At 45.2% G+C, this 19,109-nt stretch overlaps 1 protein-coding gene across 1 annotated transcript in view; it reads left to right on the forward strand.

Annotated features, from left to right (window-relative positions):
• The first annotated feature begins 377 nt into the window (after positions 1–377).
• Positions 378–19,109, forward strand: part of LOC142199207 (uncharacterized) — a 66,895-nt gene continuing 48,163 nt past the window's right edge. Inside the window, exons 1-2 of the mRNA XM_075269761.1 lie at positions 378–387; positions 775–1,545. Of these exons, the coding sequence (XP_075125862.1) occupies positions 378–387; positions 775–1,545 (781 nt within the window). The remainder of the gene's footprint in view (positions 388–774; positions 1,546–19,109) is intronic.

Genomic DNA, 19,109 nt, shown 5'->3' on the forward strand with positions numbered 1-19,109 from the left:
GTGGTCTTCGGTGTCGGTTGGGGGGGCCCATGTCAAACGTTCGCCACAGGTCCCCGCCATTCCTAGTTACGCCACTGATAGTTGTATTGAGTTTGGAAAGTGTCTAGTTGATAGGCTGTGATAGTGGCGTAATACTGGGACTTGGGCGTGTTAGATGCACCCAGGCATGCTTCCCTTGCTGTCCCAGTTGCATTCCAGAGGTGTTGGCATAATTTCCTGAGGTGTCATTGTGGACTTGGTGACTCTTGATCGAAATTTGGTTTCGCCTGAAACGAGCATGTTTTTCCCATAGACTATAATGGGATTCGATATTCGATCGAATAGTCGAATATTGAGGTCTACTCGAATTGAATTTTCCAATATTTCACTACTTACTCATGTCTAGCAGTGAGTTCAGGCTGGGAAATCCAGCTGATGTGGTTTAGATTCTATTGTGTGTATGGGGTGTAAGACAGTAAGATTTATGGCATCCTACAGTATTATTCCACATAAGTGGCCATATTTAAGCAGCCAGGGATTGTGTTCACCTCTACAGTGACCTAGAGCAGTGGTGGCGTCTTCTGCCCCGCTTCATTACTATTCATTATCACTAACCTCCGTCTCAGCACAGTGAATACTAATGAAGTAGGCCGCGCTGCCGTCGTTTGCTGCCTGTGCCACTGACTTCACTTCTTCACACGGTCTGAAGCGTCTCAGGCAGCGGCAGCTCAGTGGAGAATATACTTATAAGGTTATGTTATTCAATAATAGTAACATCAGTTTTCTTCTTGTCAGATGACTGTACCAGGAGCTCAGAGGGACATCTGATATCTACAGATTATACAGCGGAGGATCATGGTATCACACAAGATCCATATGAAGAGCATGTCATTAACCCAGATATATCCTCAGCCCTTCAGAAGAAAGATCAGTCTTCTAATTCATCACAGTCTGTTAAGCAAAATAAAAGATGCAGAAGAGGTGTTACACATCAAAGAACTCACACAGGGGAGAAGCCATATTCATGCCCAGAATGTGGGAAATGTTTTATTTCTAATTCAGACCTTATTAGGCATCAAAGAATACACACAGGAGAGAAACCATTTTCATGCACAGAATGTGAGAAATGTTTTGCTCAGAAATCAAACCTTGTTAAGCATCAAAGAACTCACACAGGGGAGAAGCCCTATCCTTGCTCAGAATGTGGAAAATGCTTTACTTGGAAAACACGACTTGTTACACATCAGAGAATTCACACAGGAGAGAAGCCATATTCTTGCCCAGAATGTGGGGAATGTTTTACTCAGAAATCACATCTTGTTGAACATCAAAAGTCTCACACAGGGGAGAAGCCATATTCATGCTCAGAATGTGGGAAATGTTTTGCTCAGAAATCTGATCTTATTAAGCATCAAAGAATTCACACAGGAGAGAAGTCTTATTCGTGCTCAGAATGTGGGAAATGTTTTATCTCTAAATCTGATCTTATTAAGCATCAAAGAATTCACACAGGAGAAAAGCCATTTTCATGCCCAGAATGTGGGAAATGTTTTACTCGGAAATCAGGCCTTGATAAGCATCAAAAAATTCACACAGGAGAGAAGCCATATTGTTGCTCAGAATGTGGAAAATGTTTTATCTCTAAATTCCACTTTATTATGCATCAAAGAGCTCACACAGGGGAGAAGCCATATTCATGCTCAAAATGTGGGAAATGTTTTGCTCAGAAATCAGACCTAATTAAGCATCAAAGAATTCACACAGGAGAGAAGCCATATTCATGCCCAGAATGTGAGAAATGTTTTGCTCAGATTTCAGACCTTATTAAGCATCAAAGAATTCACACAGGAGAAAAGCCATATTCATGCCCAGAATGTGGGAAATGTTTTACTCGTAAATCAGGCCTTGTTAAGCATCAAAGAATTCATACAGGAGAGAAGTCATATTGTTTCTCAGAATGTGGGAAATCTTTTATCTCTAAATTTGTCCTTAGGCATCAAAGAACTCACACTGAAGAGAAGTCTTATTGATGCCCAGAACGTGGAAAATTTTTTGCTCAGAAATCAGACCTTGTTAAAAATCAACAAATTCACAAATGGTAAAAGCAAATTGTAAGTGGATTTTCAACCTGAAATCATTGACCCGTCTATGTTGTAAGAAGGAACTTATATTCACAGGTTTGTTTTTTTTATGTTAAATTATTTATTTTAACTTTGACCCCTTCATGCATTCTTCATACATGTGCGCAGGTGAATGTGGTTAGACGTTGATAACACTGATCCCTACTGTTTAACCCTTAAGATGCCATGGTCAATAGCGAACGCAGCATCTTGTTTGATATTGACACTGAATTTCACAGGCACCATGAAGAGCGTGTGTTGGCTGTAACTTACACCCTGCCACTTAACCTTCAAGATGTGGGGGGAGCAGGCTCAGACTGGCCCACCGGTGTACCGGGGAATCCCCCGGTGGGCCCCCGAGCCCTGACTTAAAGTTTTGATTTTTACCAATGCAGATGCATTGGTCGGGGCCCGATCGGGATGGCCAGGGGCCCCAACCGGGCACCTGGCCAATGCATCTGCCTCCACACACAGGGGCCCCCATTAGCTGATGCTGAAGAAGTACACATCGGAGGACAACGTGTCTTTCTTCAGCATCAGCTAATGGCTTCTCCCTTCACTTACCTGCAGCTGCTGTCCTGTGAGATCTCCCCTGCTGCACGCACGCACGCACTTCCTCCCCCTCCCCCCTCCTCCTCACACTGAGTCCTGTTACATCGCAGCGTGTGGGGAGGACAGGAGCCGACTGCTGCTGGAATAGGTGAGTAAACTCTTTGTAAAATCTGTATGTTTAATATGTATATATGTACATTTGTGTAAAGTATGTGTCTTGTATACTGTGTGAGTACTGTATGTTTGTATACAGGTATGTGTGAGTATATACTGTATGCTATAATAATGTGTATGTATATATGTGTGTTTGTATATATAGTATTCATACAAGTATATATATGACTTATATGGTATATGAATGTATATAAATGTATATGTGCTATAGCATTGTATATGTATATTGTATTGTATATGTGTGAGTATATATGGTATATGTATAAGGCCTGGTTCACATCTGCGTTTGGTGATCTGTTTGGGGAGTCTGCATGGGAACCCCCTCCCCCTTCCCCCCGAACGGATTACCAAACGCATTAGCAAGCGGTGTGCAGTGAAAGTACGCGGACCGCATAGACTATAATGGGGTCCGTGTGCTTTCCACGCGGTGTCCGCACGAGTCATGTGGACAGGAAAGTAGATTGTAAAGTACTTTTCTGTCCGCATGTTGTATGCAGACACCGCACGGAAAGCACATGGACCCCATTATAGTCTATGTGTGCTTTCACTGCATACCACTTGCTAATGCGTTCGGTAGTCTGTTTGGGAGGGTCCCCATGCAGACTCCCCGAATGGATTACTGAACGCAGATGTGAACCAGGCCTGAGTGTGTAGGTATATAGTGAGTGCAATCCCATCCACACATTGCAGAAAAACACACACGGCGGACACACTGCAATTTCCAAAACTGTTGCGGTTTTGGAAATTGCAGCATGTCACTTATATCTGCAGAAACACCTGCAGTTTCACTATAGGTATAAGGCTAAGTTCACACGGGGTTTTTTGGTCCGGAACCTGAGGCAGAGGCCGCCTCATGTTCCGGACCAAAAATCGGGTAGCCGCGACTGGATGCACCGGCATCCAGTCACGCACTCTGCTCCAGATTAGGCCCAATAAATGGGCCTAGATGGGAGGAGGGAGTGTCTTCAGGCTGAATCGCGAGGCGAAACGACCTGAAGAATGAGCACCACGCTTCTTTTTCTGGGAGCTGGAACAAACCGGCTCCCGGAAAAAAAAGAACTGACCGGCTCCCATTGATTTCAATGGGAGCCATCTTTTTGGTCAGGATTTTGAGGCAGATACGGCCTCAAAATCCTGACCAAAAATCCCTGCGTGAACTTACCCTAAAGGAAACAAAGTCCTCAGAGGAAACCTCTGCAGAGTTCCTGCAATAAGCGCTGCAGGAAAAACTGATGTGTTGCCGCCGGGGTTTTTCCCGCAGCGCTTTTTGCTTTGTCTTGCTACATGGGGCTTTAGCCTGACGCTAGGTTCACACTAGCGTTCGGCAGTCCGTTCTCAGCTTTCCGTCTTCTGCATGTAGAAGACAGAAAGCTGTCAGACCGGGTGCGGCGGTGTGCGTTTTATGCTCTCCGCCGCAAAACCGTTTAACCGCTAAGGACAGATGAGTATTCTTTTTTTATTTATTTGTTTTTTTATTTTACACCTCCCTCCCACCACATGAGTTGCTCCAATTCCTGGACAACCACTTTAAAGGATTTATCCATCTTTCTAATATTGATGGTCTGTCCTTAGGATAGGCCATCAATATTACATCTGCGATGATACAACAGCCAGGACCTCTGCAGATCAGCTTTTCCAGGACACTTCAGCTACGGGTAATGGTAACATTTCTAGGAGCCATGCTGTTCACTTGCCATACAGGCTGTAGCAGTAGGTATATGTAGTGCGCATGGTATAGTGCGTGAGTAGCATGGCTCCCAACATGTTATTACCTTTAACCGCCCTGTCTCGGTACCGCTGATCTGCAGGGTCCTGGCGGTGGGCCCCTAAAAACAATTCCACTGGTGGGCCCTAGACATCCCAGTCCGACCCTGGGGGGGAGGGTGCCGATATGCATCTTCTGCAGCTTGGGGTCTGGCCAGTGACTCTGGGCTGCTAGTAGCCCCCCCAGCACCTGGTTGCTCCTGTCCAGAACTGAGGAAGTCAGCCTGCATCTGCATATACTGACTTCCACTATAGACTGCAATACACATGTATAGTGCTGAACCAGCGATCAGTACATTGCTGATTCAGGTCTCCTATTGGGGCAACGTGTAGGTGTGTGTGTAGTAGAGCTGTGTGTGTGATGTGTATGCAGCAGAGTCATCTATGTGTGATGTGTATGTAATAGTCATCTATGTGTGATGTGTATGTAGCTGAGCTCTTTGTGTGATGTGTATGTAGCGGAGCCGTCTGCGTGTGATGTGTATGTAGCGGAGCCGTCTGCGTGTGACGTGTATGTAGCGGAGCCGTCTGCGTGTGACGTGTATGTAGCGGATCCGTCTGTGTGTGACGTGTATGTAGCGGAGCCGTCTGCGGGTGACATGTATGTAGCGGAGCCGTCTTCGTGTGACGTGTATGTAGCTGAGCCGTCTGTGTGTGACGTTGTTAAATGTTATATTACAATATTCCTGGCATATAGGGTTAATTCTAGACTGCTGAGTTCATTCTTCTACATGGGTGTGGTTAGGGTGCACCATTTTAGAGTTATCCTAATATAGACACAAGAAAGCTTTAGAATAAAGGGCAACTCCCCCTCTCATCATGAACATAAATGAGTGACAGACACACATATCTCTGGTGGTCGTCATCCTTGGGGAGTCTATGGCAGGTCTGCCGCTATCTCTTCTCTGTCATCCTCGACAAGAGGTCATGACCATCCCAGAGTCCATCAACCAGATGATCGAGCATGAACCAAGCTGGAACTCTACAAGATATCCAGATGAAGAAACTGAACTATGAGCCCCTCTGATGATGTAAGCTAATGAGACATTGACTGAGATTTCTGTTATTCCGGAAGGTTTCCCTGTTTCCATTTTTCCTTGAAGTCTTTAATAAATCTACATGTGTTTCTATAATAAGGAGCTTAGTCCTCTCTCTTAAAGGGGTCTCCCATTAACATAATCACATCTCTATCTGTAGATTATTCTTTCCTTCTGTCTCATAACAGAAGACTGCGGAATAAGAAATGACATAAAGCTTCTTGGGAAATATTTTGCCGCCTCCTAAACTGTCTGAATAAAATTGGGAGAAGATAGAAAAGATGAATGTGATTTTCCTCCTTATGACGCGAGCACCTTACAATCTACATGACTGTGTAAGGAGAAGGAGCAGAATTGTAGATGTGACATCTAGTTCCTTGTAAGAAGCCATATGTGCTCTAAGCATCAGGCCGCTCTCTACAAGGCAGTGCTGTCTAATCTTTAGGCCTCGCACTTCCTAAACAATCTTCATCCAAGGTTTCTGCTGGAATTGGGGGTGTGAGATATTCTAAGTAGTGAGATCATAGGAGAACATTCTGGAAAGGAAGATAGTAACAAGGACCCGTGTACATATGTCAGTGATACAGGCAGGGCCGCACCTCTAATGGGGCGAGATGAGACAGCCACTTCAGGTGGCACTTCGGGAGGGGGCTGCAGCCACGGAACTACTTCTTCTTCTTTTTTTTTTTTTTTACCTAAACATTATTAAAGTTAAAGGACCTGTGATGATGTCAGTGCCCTAGATAGACCTAGATCAGGGGGTAGAGAACTTACGGCTCTCCAGCTGTTGCAAAACTACAACTCCCAGCATGCATACTTGCTCTGCTTTTCTTGAAACTCCCATGGAAGTGAATGGAGCATGATGGGAGTTGTAGTTTCACAGCACCTGGAGAGCCGAAGGTTCCCTACCCCTGACCTAGATAGATGCCGAATTGCAAATCAGCTAAAAGACCTGTTATGACATCATCACTGACATCATTACAGGTCCTTTAGTTCACTAGGCGATCAGCAGACTCGATAGTGAGCGGAGCCACATGGGACTGTGTTGTTCTTGTTACACAGCGAGAGAGAGAGAGAGCTGTCGAGAATGGAGACTGAAAGAAGATGAGGAGGTGAGAAGAGACATCATGTGTAAGCAAGAGGAGAGAACTGAGGACAGATGTAAGGGGCAGTTTAACTGAAGGCAGATAGATGGGTGACATTAAACTGGGGTCAACAGGAGGAGGCTATTAAACCGTGGGGGAGTGGCGGTAGCTGCCCCAGATTAATGTCCCCCTCCAGCTGCCCCAGATTAATGTCCCCCTCCAGCTGCCCCAGATTAATGTCCCCCCTCCAGCTGCCCCAGTTTAATGTCCCCCCTCCTACTGCTCCAGTTTAATGTCCCCCCTCCTACTGCCCCAGTTTAATGTCCTCCTCTAGTTTCTGCTAGTTTAAACTGCGGAACAAGGAGAGGGGCTTAATACTGTGGGACATTTGGAGGGGAACGTTATAATGTGGGAGCAGACCACGTGACGTCTGGGACATTACCATACAGGCCCAATGCCTGCTATGAGTATTATCGGATCCCAGAGAGGTGAGTAACAGTTTTTATTAAGAAATGGAGCCTGGAAATGTGGGAAGATGTCTCCTGTGAGTAACAAAATACTACTGCACTGTGTTCGCTGCAATTTCACTACTAGGACACACACCTTTCCCCCCGCTACCTAATGTGGACAATCAAAAGAAAAACCCAATCGTGCCAACACCCCCCCCCCTCCCATCTTCAGTCTAGGGGACGTTTTTTGATCGTTTGCCTCAGGTAGCAAAAGGGGCAGGTTCACCACTGCTCCTAACCTATAAACATCACATCGATTAAAGGGTTTTCTGGCCCCAAATTGATTCTTTTATACTGATAACCGATCCACAGGATGGCTCATCGGTATGTCAGTATATAATCTATCCACAGGATGGCTCATCAGTATGTCAGTATATAATCTATCCACAGGACAGGACATCAGTATGTCAGTATATAATCTATCCATAGGACGGCTCATCAGTATGTCAGTATATAATCTATCCACAGGACAGGACATCGGTATGTCAGTATATAATCTATCCACAGGACAGGACATCAGTATGTCAGTATATAATCTATCCACAGGACAGGACATCGGTATGTCAGTATATAATCTATCCACAGGGCAGGACATCGGTATGTCAGTATATAATCTATCCACAGGATGGCTCATCGGTATGTCAGTATATAATCTATCCACAGGGCAGGACATCAGTATGTCAGTATATAATCTATTCACAGGACGGCTCATCGGTATATCAGTATATAATCTATCCACAGGACAGGTCATCGGTATATCAGTATATAATCTATCCACAGGACATCGGTATGTCAGTATATGATCTATCTACAGGACAGGACATCAGTATGTCAGTATATAATCTATCCACAGGACAGGACATCAGTATGTCAGTATATAATCTATCCACAGGACAGGACATCAGTATGTCAGTATATAATCTATCCATAGGACGGCTCATCAGTATGTCAGTATATAATCTATCCACAGGACAGGACATCGGTATGTCAGTATATAATCTATCCACAGGACAGGACATCAGTATGTCAGCATATAATCTATCCACAGGACAGGACATCGGTATGTCAGTACATAATCTATCCACAGGGCAGGACATCGGTATGTCAGTATATAATCTATCCACAGGATGGCTCATCGGTATGTCAGTATATAATCTATCCACAGGGCAGGACATCAGTATGTCAGTATATAATCTATTCACAGGACGGCTCATCGGTATATCAGTATATAATCTATCCACAGGACAGGTCATCGGTATATCAGTATATAATCTATCCACAGGACATCGGTATGTCAGTATATGATCTATCTACAGGACAGGACATCAGTATGTCAGTATATAATCTATCCACAGGACAGGACATCGGTATGTCAGTATATAATCTATCCACAGGACAGGACATCGGTATGTCAGTATATAATCTATCCACAGGACAGGTCATCGGTATGTCAGTATATAATCTATCCACAGGACAGGACATCAGTATGTCAGTATATAATCTATCCACAGGACAGGTCATCAGTATGTCAGTATATAATCTATCCACAGGACATCGGTATGTCAGTATATAATATACCCACAGGACATCGGTATGTCAGTATATAATATACCCACAGGACATCGGTATGTCAGTATATAATCTATCCACAGGACAGGACATCGGTATGTCAGTATATAATCTATCCACAGGACAGGACATCGGTATGTCAGTATATAATCTATCCACAGGACAGGACATCGGTATGTCAGTATATAATCTATCCACAGGACAGGACATCGGTATGTCCAGACCAGTCAAAGTGGGAATCCAGCCCAACAGAGACCTTCCACCTGGAGTTCTGCAAGTACCTCCTTCATGTCCACCGCAGCACCTCCAACATGGCCTGCAGGGCAGAGCTAGGCAGACTCCTCCTATGGCTCACCATGCAGAAGAGGGCGCTATCATTCTGGACTCACATACAGGGCAGCAGCCCTGGCTCTTACCACCACCAAGCCTGGCTGAGCCACAGAGCCCCGAGAAAAACTGATACCCCCCAACCAAGCGTCAGCCATCTGCCAGGCCAAAACCCCCAACATGCCCTGAACAAGGCTCAAATAAAAGGATTAAGGGGATATTGTCACTCCTTAGGGAGAGACCACCATATAGGTGTGTGGAGATTTATTAAGCCTTTAGCACTCCACTTCGCAAGGAACCATGGGAAGAATATGCAAATCTGTCTTCCATGATGTAATTAGGAAGTCAGAAGCGGCCTCATTGTTGCAAACCAATAGAGGGCGCTCACTGGAATGTGCAAGCCTGTCTTCCCTGATGTAGTTAGGATGACAGAATTCCAGTGAAATAACCCAATAAAGGCTGCTCCCTTTAGCATCATGCCCGACCTTCCAAGAGGCCTTTATTTTGCAATGATGCTGGGATTATTACCAGGTATAGTCTCTCAATCTAGGACGGCCGTTTCGATGTACGAGCGCCCTCTATTGGTTATATAAATATTGGTTGCATAAAATAATGCTTGTTGGGACTGGGCAAGCCCTTTAAGGTTTATGGGGGATAGTAACAGTGTGGGGGTACACTGGAGGGACATGGGGGATAGTGTGGTGCTTGTTAGTAATGTGGGGTACACTGGAGGGATATGAGGGATAGCAGGATGCTTGTTAGTAATGTGGGGGTACACTGGAGGGACATGGGGGATAGTGCGGTGCTTGTTAGTAATGTGGGGTACACTGGAGGGACATGGGGGATAGTGGGATATACCTGGATGTAGTTATAGCTGCACTCATTAGTATCGGGTCTCTATTATACAATACTCTGAAGACCCAGTGGCTATGATGGCCGCCATCTTTAAAGGTCCGGCATGTACTATTACGGATGTCGAGAAGGGATACAATTATTTAAAGGGATCCTATCGTTTAAACACTTTTTTTCTAGCTGACAGGTCAGAATAGCCTTAAGAAAGGCTATTCGTCTTCTACCTTTATCCGCCGTCTCTGGTCCGCCCTTCGGTAGAAATACCGGTTTTTACCAGTATGCAATTTAGTTCTTTCGCAGCACTGGGAGGGCAGCGCTCAGACAGCACTGAGGGCGTCCCCAATGCTGCCAGAGAACTCTCTCCAGTGACGCCTCCATCTTCAACAGCAACCGCCTCTTCTGCGTCTTCTCTGGGGTCACAATCCGGTGCCTGCGCAGTCAGTTCTGCCATCAGGACGCAGGCAAGAGCTGAGTGCACAGGCCGGTGGCTATTTTTTTGGAGGCCGCTACGCGCGCATGCGCAGTACACTCCTGTTCTCCATACAACTACAGGAGCGTACTGTGCATGTGCACGTAGCGGCCTCCAAAAGAATGGCCGCCGGCCTGTGCACTTAGCTTTTGCCTGCGTCCCAATGGCAGAGCAGACTGCGCAGGCGCCGGACTCAAATCCTGGTTTTTGTCGGTATGCAAATGAGTTCTCTCTTAGCACTGGGGGCAGGCCCCAGCACTCAGACAGCACTGGGGGCGGCCCCAATACTGCGAGAGAACTCTCTCCAGTGCCGCCTCCATCTTCGTCAGCAACGGGGTCTTCATCTTCTTCTTTCGGCGCACAGTGGGTCAAAATTCAACGCATGCGCAAGTCGGCTCTGCCAACAGGCCTCAGCAGAGCCAACTTCACATGCGCGTGGCCCTTTTTTGTGGCCGAGGCCCGCTAGCAGAGCCGACTTGCGCACGCGTTGAATTTTGACCCACTGCGCACCGGAAGAAGATGATGAAGAGGCCGTTGCTGACAAAGATGTAGGCAACGCTGGAGAGAGTTCTTTCGCAGCATTGGGGACGCCCCCAGTTCTGCGAGAGAACTAATTTGCATACAGACAAAAACCGACATTTCAGGCGAACAGCGGCGTGGAGAAGACAACAAAACGTAGGAGAAGAATAGCTTTTCTTAAGGCTATTCCGACGTGTTACGTTGGGTTCACACTTGCGTTTGGGGTCTCCGTTCTATGGTTTCAACCATAGACCGGGTCCGGCCGTGAGCGGCGGTGAGCGTTTTAGGCTCTCCGCCGCGAAACCGGATTTTTTTATCTGGACACAGAGTACTGCATGTCCGACTCTGTGTCCGGATTATAAAACCCGGTTTCGCGGCAGAGAGCCTAAAACGCTCACTGCCGCGCACGGCCGGACATCTCTCTCACCCATTCAAATGAATGGGTGAGAGAGACTCCTGCAGGTTTCCGTATCCTGCCTGTGTTTTAGGCAGGAAACGGAAACCTAAGTACGGAGTGCCGGGCCGCAGATGTGAACGAGCCCTTAGTCATAAAAAAATGCGTTTGAATGATAGGATCCCTTTAAAAAGTGACCTCTGAGTTTGTTCGTGTTTCGCTGTTATTTTGTTTTTACTTTATGTATTTTTTTATTTTTTTGCCCAAAAAATAAAATTTATTAAAAATAAAAGTGTAAATAGTGTTTTCTGAGTGTCATAACTTTAGTAGTAAGAAATCCAGCAATTAGCCATAACTTTCCCCACCCCCACCTCTTGCGTCACCAAAACGACTCTGACCCATCAAGGCACAACAAGATCTCTGTATACAGTAGTGGAAGACCTAGAACATGATGAAGTAAGGTTATGTTCACACTACTGTTATACATGTCCGTTACTGTCATCTGTCATAGGATGAGAGTAATAGACATAGATGGAGCCTCCTCGTCCTCCTGCGTCTGTTCCCATTGACTAGAATGTTACAAAAAACCCATTAAGGACGCCGTCTTCTGTCTCCTTTTTTCTATCTCTTGTGTTTCTTCCGTCATTCTTGTTTATTTTTGTAAGGGAAGGAAAATGTCCGGCGCGCACAACTTATTCTTCAGTCAGAAAACTAAAGCTAAATGACGGGAGACGGAGGACAGACGGGAGACGGAGGACAGACGGGAGACGGAGGAGAGACGGGAGACAGCGTCCATCATGTTGTTTACATTAGTGTTAACGGGAATGGTCACTGACTGTCTCTGTCCATTTCTCTGCTGCAGTTAATGTTCGTTGCTCTCATCCATCAGCGGACATTAAAGAGGCTCTATCAGCAAAATTTTGCTGTATGAGCTCCACATATGTGTGAATAGTCTTTAAAAAGGCCATTCAGGCACCGCTAATATTATTTTAAACCCCCGTCCTGTTTTAAAATAAAACTATAAAAACATATATGTAAATCATACCTGAACGTGCACCGTCATCTTCCAGCACGCCTACCTCTTCTTTCTTCTTCTTTTGGCGACGCCCTCCGATCCTGGCTCTTCCCCGGGCTTCATCATCTTCTGGCGGTTCAAATCCAGTTGGTTGAAATCCAGCGCTCCCTCCGGAGGTACTGCGCACACTCAGGCGGGACTGCCATTGAGAAAAATGGCGCCGGAGTTTGTGCCGTAGCTCCAGAGGGAGTGCTACTGCGTACGCGCCGGATTTCAACCAATTGGATTTGAACCGCTGGAAGAAGATAAAGATGAAGCCGGGGAAGAGTCAGGACTGAAGGGCGTTGCTGAAAGAAGAGGTAGGTGTGTCAGAAGATGACGTTGTATCGTGCAGGACCGCCCCCCGTGGATGTTCAAGTATGATTTACCTATATGTTTTTATAGTTTTATTTTAAAACGGGACGGGGGTTTAAAATAAGATTACCGGTGCCTTAATAGCCTTTTTAAAGGCATTTCACACATATGTGGGGCTCATACAGCAAAATTTTGCTGATAGAGCCCCTTTAACAAGGGTAGCCTGAACCCGCCCTAGGGCTGCTATTACACAGGTGTGTTTTTGATCAGAGTAGAAACAACAGCACATGCGCTAATGTGAATAAAGACCACACGTGTAATGGCACCCTAAGGCCGGCTTGGCATGGACACATTTGGTTGTCAGCAGTATAGTTGTTTATGATGCTAGGAGTTCCGGCTTCCTCGCAGCTTCAGCGTCCCATACTGTAATGTCCGTGTGAAGCCGGCCTAAGGGTTACTAATTAGAGATGAGCGAACAGTGTTCTATCGAACTCATGTTCGATCGGATATTAGGCTGTTCGGCATGTTCGAATCGAATCGAACACCGCGTGGTAAAGTGCGCCATTACTCGATTCCCCTCCCACCTTCCCTGGCGCCTTTTTTGCTCCAATAACAGCGCAGGGTAGGTGGGACAGGAACTACGACACCGGTGACGTTGAAAAAAGTAGGCAAAACCCATTGGCTGCCGAAAACATGTGACCTCTAAAAGAACAGCGCCGCCCAGGTTCGCGTCATTCTGAGCTTGCAATTCACCGGGGACGGAGGTTTCCGTCCAGTTAGCTAGGGCTTAGATTCTGGGTAGGCAGGGACAGGCTAGGATAGGAAGGAGAAGACAACCAACAGCTCTTATAAGAGCTAAATTCCAGGGAGAAGCTTGTCAGTGTAACGTGGCACTGACGGGCTCAATCGCCGCAACCCAGCTTTCCCAGGATCCTGAATGGAATACACTGTCAGTGTATTCCCGTATACCCGATATATACCCCCGATACCCGTTCCAACGGTGTGCCCCCCCCCCTTCACCTCAGAAATACCCTGCAAGTCCCCTAGCAATAGAATTGGGGCTATATACACCCACTATTTTTGCTACTGGTATATAGTGCCATTGTCTGACTGGGAATTCAAAGAATATATTGGGGTTATGTGCACCCACAATTTTTGCTACTGGTATACAGTGCCATTGTCTCACTGGGAATTCAAAGAATATATTGGGGTTACGTGCACCCACAATTTTTGCTACTGGTATATAGTGCCATTGTCTCACTGGGAATTCAAAGAATATATTGGGGTTACGTGCACCCACAATTTTTGCTACTGGTATATAGTGCCATTGTCTGACTGGGAATTCAAAGAATATATGGGGGTTACGTGCACCCACAATTTTTGCTACTGCTATACAGTGCCATTGTCTGACTGGGAATTCAAAGAATATATTGGGGTTATGTGCACCCACAATTTTTGCTACTGCTATAAAGTGCCATTGTCTCACTGGGAATTCAAAGAATATATTGGGGTTATGTGCACCCACAATTTTTGCTACTGGTATATAGTGCCATTGTCTGACTGGGAATTCAAAGAATATATTGGGGTTACAAATACCCTCATTTCTTGCTACTGGTATATAGTGCCATTGTCTGACTGGGAATTCAAAGAATATATTGGGGTTACGTGCACCCACAATTTTTGCTACTGGTATATAGTGCCATTGTCTGACTGGGAATTCAAAGAATATATGGGGGTTACGTGCACCCACAATTTTTGCTACTGCTATACAGTGCCATTGTCTCACTGGGAATTCAAAGAATATATTGGGGTTACGTGCACCCACAATTTTTGCTACTGGTGTATAGTGCCATTGTCTGACTGGGAATTCAAAGAATATATTGGGGTTACGTGCACCCACAATTTTTGCTACTGGTATATAGTGCCATTGTCTCACTGGGAATTCAAAGAATATATTGGGGTTATGTGCACCCACAATTTTTGCTACTGCTATATAGTGCCAGTTTCTGACTGGTAATTCAAAGAATATATTGGGGTTACGTGCACCTACAATTTTTGCTACTGGTATATAGTGCCATTGTCTCACTGGGAATTCAAAGAATATATGGGGGTTACGTGCACCCACAATTTTTGCTACTGCTATATAGTGCCATTGTCTCACTGGGAATTCAAAGAATATATTGGGGTTATGTGCACCCACAATTTTTGCTACTGGTATATAGTGCCATTGTCTGACTGGGAATTCAAAGAATATATTGGGGTTACAAATACCCTCATTTCTTGCTACTGCCATATAGTGCCAGTTTCTGACTGGTAATTCAAAGAATATATTGGGGTTACGTGCACCCACAATTTTTGCTACTGGTATATAGTGCCATTGTCTGACTGGGAATTCAAAGAATATATTGGGGTTACAAATACCCTCATTTCTTGCTACTGGTATATAGTGCCATTGTCTGACTGGGAATTCAAAGAATATATTGGGGTTACGTGCACCCACAATTTTTGCTACTGGTATATAGTGCCATTGTCTCACTGGGAATTCAAAGAATATATTGGGGTTATGTGCACCCACAATTTTTGCTACTGCTATATAGTGCCAGTTTCTGACTGGTAATTCAAAGAATATATTGGGGTTACGTGCACCCACAATTTTTGCTACTGGTATATAGTGCCATTGTCTGACTGGGAATTCAAAGAATATATGGGGGTTACGTGCACCCACAATTTTTGCTACTGCTATACAGTGCCATTGTCTCACTGGGAATTCAAAGAATATATTGGGGTTACGTGCACCCACAATTTTTGCTACTGGTATATAGTGCCATTGTCTGACTGGGAATTCAAAGAATATATGGGGGTTACGTGCACCCACAATTTTTGCTACTGCTATACAGTGCCATTGTCTCACTGGGCATTCAAAGAATATATTGGGGTTATGTGCACCCACAATTTTTGCTACTGGTATATAGTGCCATTGTCTGACTGGGAATTCAAAGAATATATGGGGGTTATGTGCACCCACAATTTTTGCTACTGCTATACAGTGCCATTGTCTCACTGGGAATTCAAAGAATATATTGGGGTTATGTGCACCCACAATTTTTGCTACTGCTATATAGTGCCAGTTTCTGACTGGTAATTAAAAGAATATATTGGGGTTACGTGCACCCACAATTTTTGCTACTGGTATATAGTGCCATTGTCTGACTGGGAATTCAAAGAATATATTGGGGTTACGTGCACCCACAATTTTTGCTACTGCTATACAGTGCCATTGTCTCACTGGGAATTCAAAGAATATATTGGGGTTACGTGCACCCACAATTTTTGCTACTGATAGATAGTGCCATTGTCTCACTGGGAATTCCACAAATAATTTGGGGATTCATTCACCCTACATCTCAGGCTCTTGCCATATTCACCCAGGTTGTCAGTGCTGTACCAGCTTGTTCCCAGACAGCTCGGCCCGAAAAACACATTACCTATATAGAGGATTTGGACAATGAAGACAACATGTTCTAAATCTAATGTCTGCACCTTCTCCAGAATTAAAATAAAGGCAGCGTTTAACTTTCAAATAGCACTGCACAAAGGAAGAGCTTATCAGCTTGTCTCATGACATGCTACTGAAAAGTGTCATTTGTGTATCTTAACCCCTTAAGGACCAGGCCATTTTTTGGTTTCGCATTTTCGTTTTTCCCTCCTCACATTTCAAGAGCCATAACTTTTTCATTTTTCAGTTCACAGAGTCACATGATGGCTTATTGTTTGCGGGACAAATTGTACTTTGTAATGGCACCATTCAATATGCTGTGCAATGTACTGGGAAGCTGGAAAAAAATTCAGAATGAGGCGCAATTGGAGAAAAAATGCATTTGCGCCATTTTCTTATGGGTTTAATTTTTACAGCGTTCACTGTTTGGTACAAATGACATGTTACCTGTGTTCTACGTGTCAGTACGAACGCGGTGATACCAAATTTATATAGTATTTGAAATGTTTTGATACTTTTAAAAAAATGATAAACTTTGCAAAATAGAAAAAAAAAATTGTGTCATCATGTTCTAACACCTGTAACTTTTTCATATTTCCATATATGGAGCTGGTTGTGGTGTCTTTTTATGCGGGACAAGATGACGTTTCTATTGATACCATTTGGGGAAAGATCTGATGGTTTGATCACTTTTTATTCAATTTTTTATAGGAGGCAAAGTGTTGAAAAAAACGCTTTTTGGCTGTTTTTATTTTTTTTGCCGCTACGCTGTTCGCAGTATGGGATAAATGTTTTAATATTATAATAGTTCGGGCATTTTGGAGCGCGGGGATACCTAATATGTTTATGTTTAATGTTCTTTAATTACTTTTATAGCTAATCTAGGGAAAGGGGGGTGATTTGAACTTTTATATTTTTTTTATTTTTTTAATACTTTTAAAAACTTTTTTTTTTCTTCTGTTACATTTATGATCAGACCCCTTAGTTACCTTGAAACCTAGGGGGTCTGATCGCTCATACAATACTACAGTATTGCAGTGAATAGGAAAATCGCAGCACTTCTATTAGAGGCGGCCTCTGGCATCGTCTAATAGAAGTAATGCAGAGACAAGCCTGGAAGCCTTCAATAGACGTCCGGCTGTCATAGCAACCGATCACCGCCCTCTTGTGACGTTCAGGAGGGCGGCAATCGGCAAAACATGGCGGCGCCCATGCCGCCGGCGCCGTTTACACACTGCGGTCACGTTTGACCGCAGTGTGTAAAGGGTTAACAGCAGCGATCGGCTCGGGCACCGACCGCTGCTGTTAGTGGCAGGTCCTGGCTGTATTATACAGCCGGCATCTGCCGTGTATGGAGCGAGCTCAGCGTGTGAGCTCGCTCCATACATGCCCATGCGACCCATGACGTACAGTTACATCAAGGGTCGCTAAGGGGTTAATGTAAATATAGTTGTATAAGCTTTTTGGGTTTTAGGCACTGCCAAGTTATTTATTACCACCCGCTCCCTTATAATGATGATGACGCCAAAGTCACTGTGGGTGTTCAGAGCTCACAGCTTTGGGTGACATTTGTCTTGCTCTCTGTCGGTACCAGCTGTCTTTTTGGATACCGTAAAGTTATGTTGACTTTATTAACAGCTATAGAAGCTTTAGCCAGGTTGTGACGGTGTGTAACCCTAACAACACTAAGTGGGATACACATTAATAGTCAGTCTATGTACGCTAAACGTATCACTGAAGTAATTTTTTTTCCCTCTCCCCTAATATAAGAAAGGAACAGACATTAGACCTAGACCGGGGTTCGAGGCTTGTAAAAATCCAGTATTATTTGTTCTTCATGATGTGAAATATGTGTTGAAAAGCAACCCAAGATGAAGTCAGCCATGTGTGCCAGTGTGTTACTTGGCATGCCTTTGCTGGCCCCAACTGTAAGGGTCACTCTCCATTTCCTCCATTTTCCACTCCCCTTCACACCATTTGTGGTGAAGCAATGGGATGCACTGAAGTGCACCCTCTAGCCTCGTGTGGGACAGGGACATCAGATGCCACTCCAACCCCCTCGTCTTCCTCCGCCAGCCAACGGTGCGAAGATGAGAGGAGTGTGCTCTGAATGTTTTCTGCCTAGCAGAGGCTAGTTCTCACTTACGAAAATGGCCCCACTTTGACCTGTATATCAGGCACAATGGTGTAGGTTTCAAAGAAACATGGCACCAACAAGTTGAAAAACGTGGGCCATGCGTGGACCGTGTTTGAGTCTGGCAAGCTCCAGATCTGCTACCAGGTTCCAGCCATTATCACAGGCGCAAAAATGCCAGGCCCCAGGTGTAGCAGGGAAAAAAAAATGCCATCTCAGCCAGGATGGCATCCCTGATCTCGGAGGCACTGTGCTGTCTGTCCCCCAAGCTGATCAGTTTCAGCACGGCCTGCTGACGTCTCCCCATGCCAGTGTTACAGTGTTTTCCGCTAGTAGCTGGGGTGGAGGTTGCAGCATCGTAGGGTTTCAGTCTACTCCTGCCATGAATTTTGGCCTGGGAGAGGAGATAGGCCACCCCAGTTTGCACCCGGGGAACAGACTCCACCACATTCACCCTGCCTGTCATTAAAGATAAGCACTGCAGCATCCCTGACCACAGGCGCTTGTCCATGTGTCGGTGGTCAAGTGGACCTTGCAGCAAAGCGCAGAGCTCTGGGCCCGACTGATGTTATGGGACACATGCAGGCGCAAGGCAGAGACAGCACACCAAGAGAAGTAGTAACGGCTAGGCCCAGCATAGGGAGGTGCCCCAGCTGCCATCTGCTGACGGAAGGCCTGGGTCTCCAGAAGCATAAACAAACACCAACATCTCCAGGGCCAGCAGTTTATCGATGAGGCTGTTACAGGCTTGGGCATGGGG

This window comes from Leptodactylus fuscus, chromosome 1 (genome assembly GCF_031893055.1).
Source record: "Leptodactylus fuscus isolate aLepFus1 chromosome 1, aLepFus1.hap2, whole genome shotgun sequence".
In the NCBI taxonomy this organism is placed as follows: Eukaryota; Metazoa; Chordata; class Amphibia; order Anura; family Leptodactylidae; genus Leptodactylus; species Leptodactylus fuscus.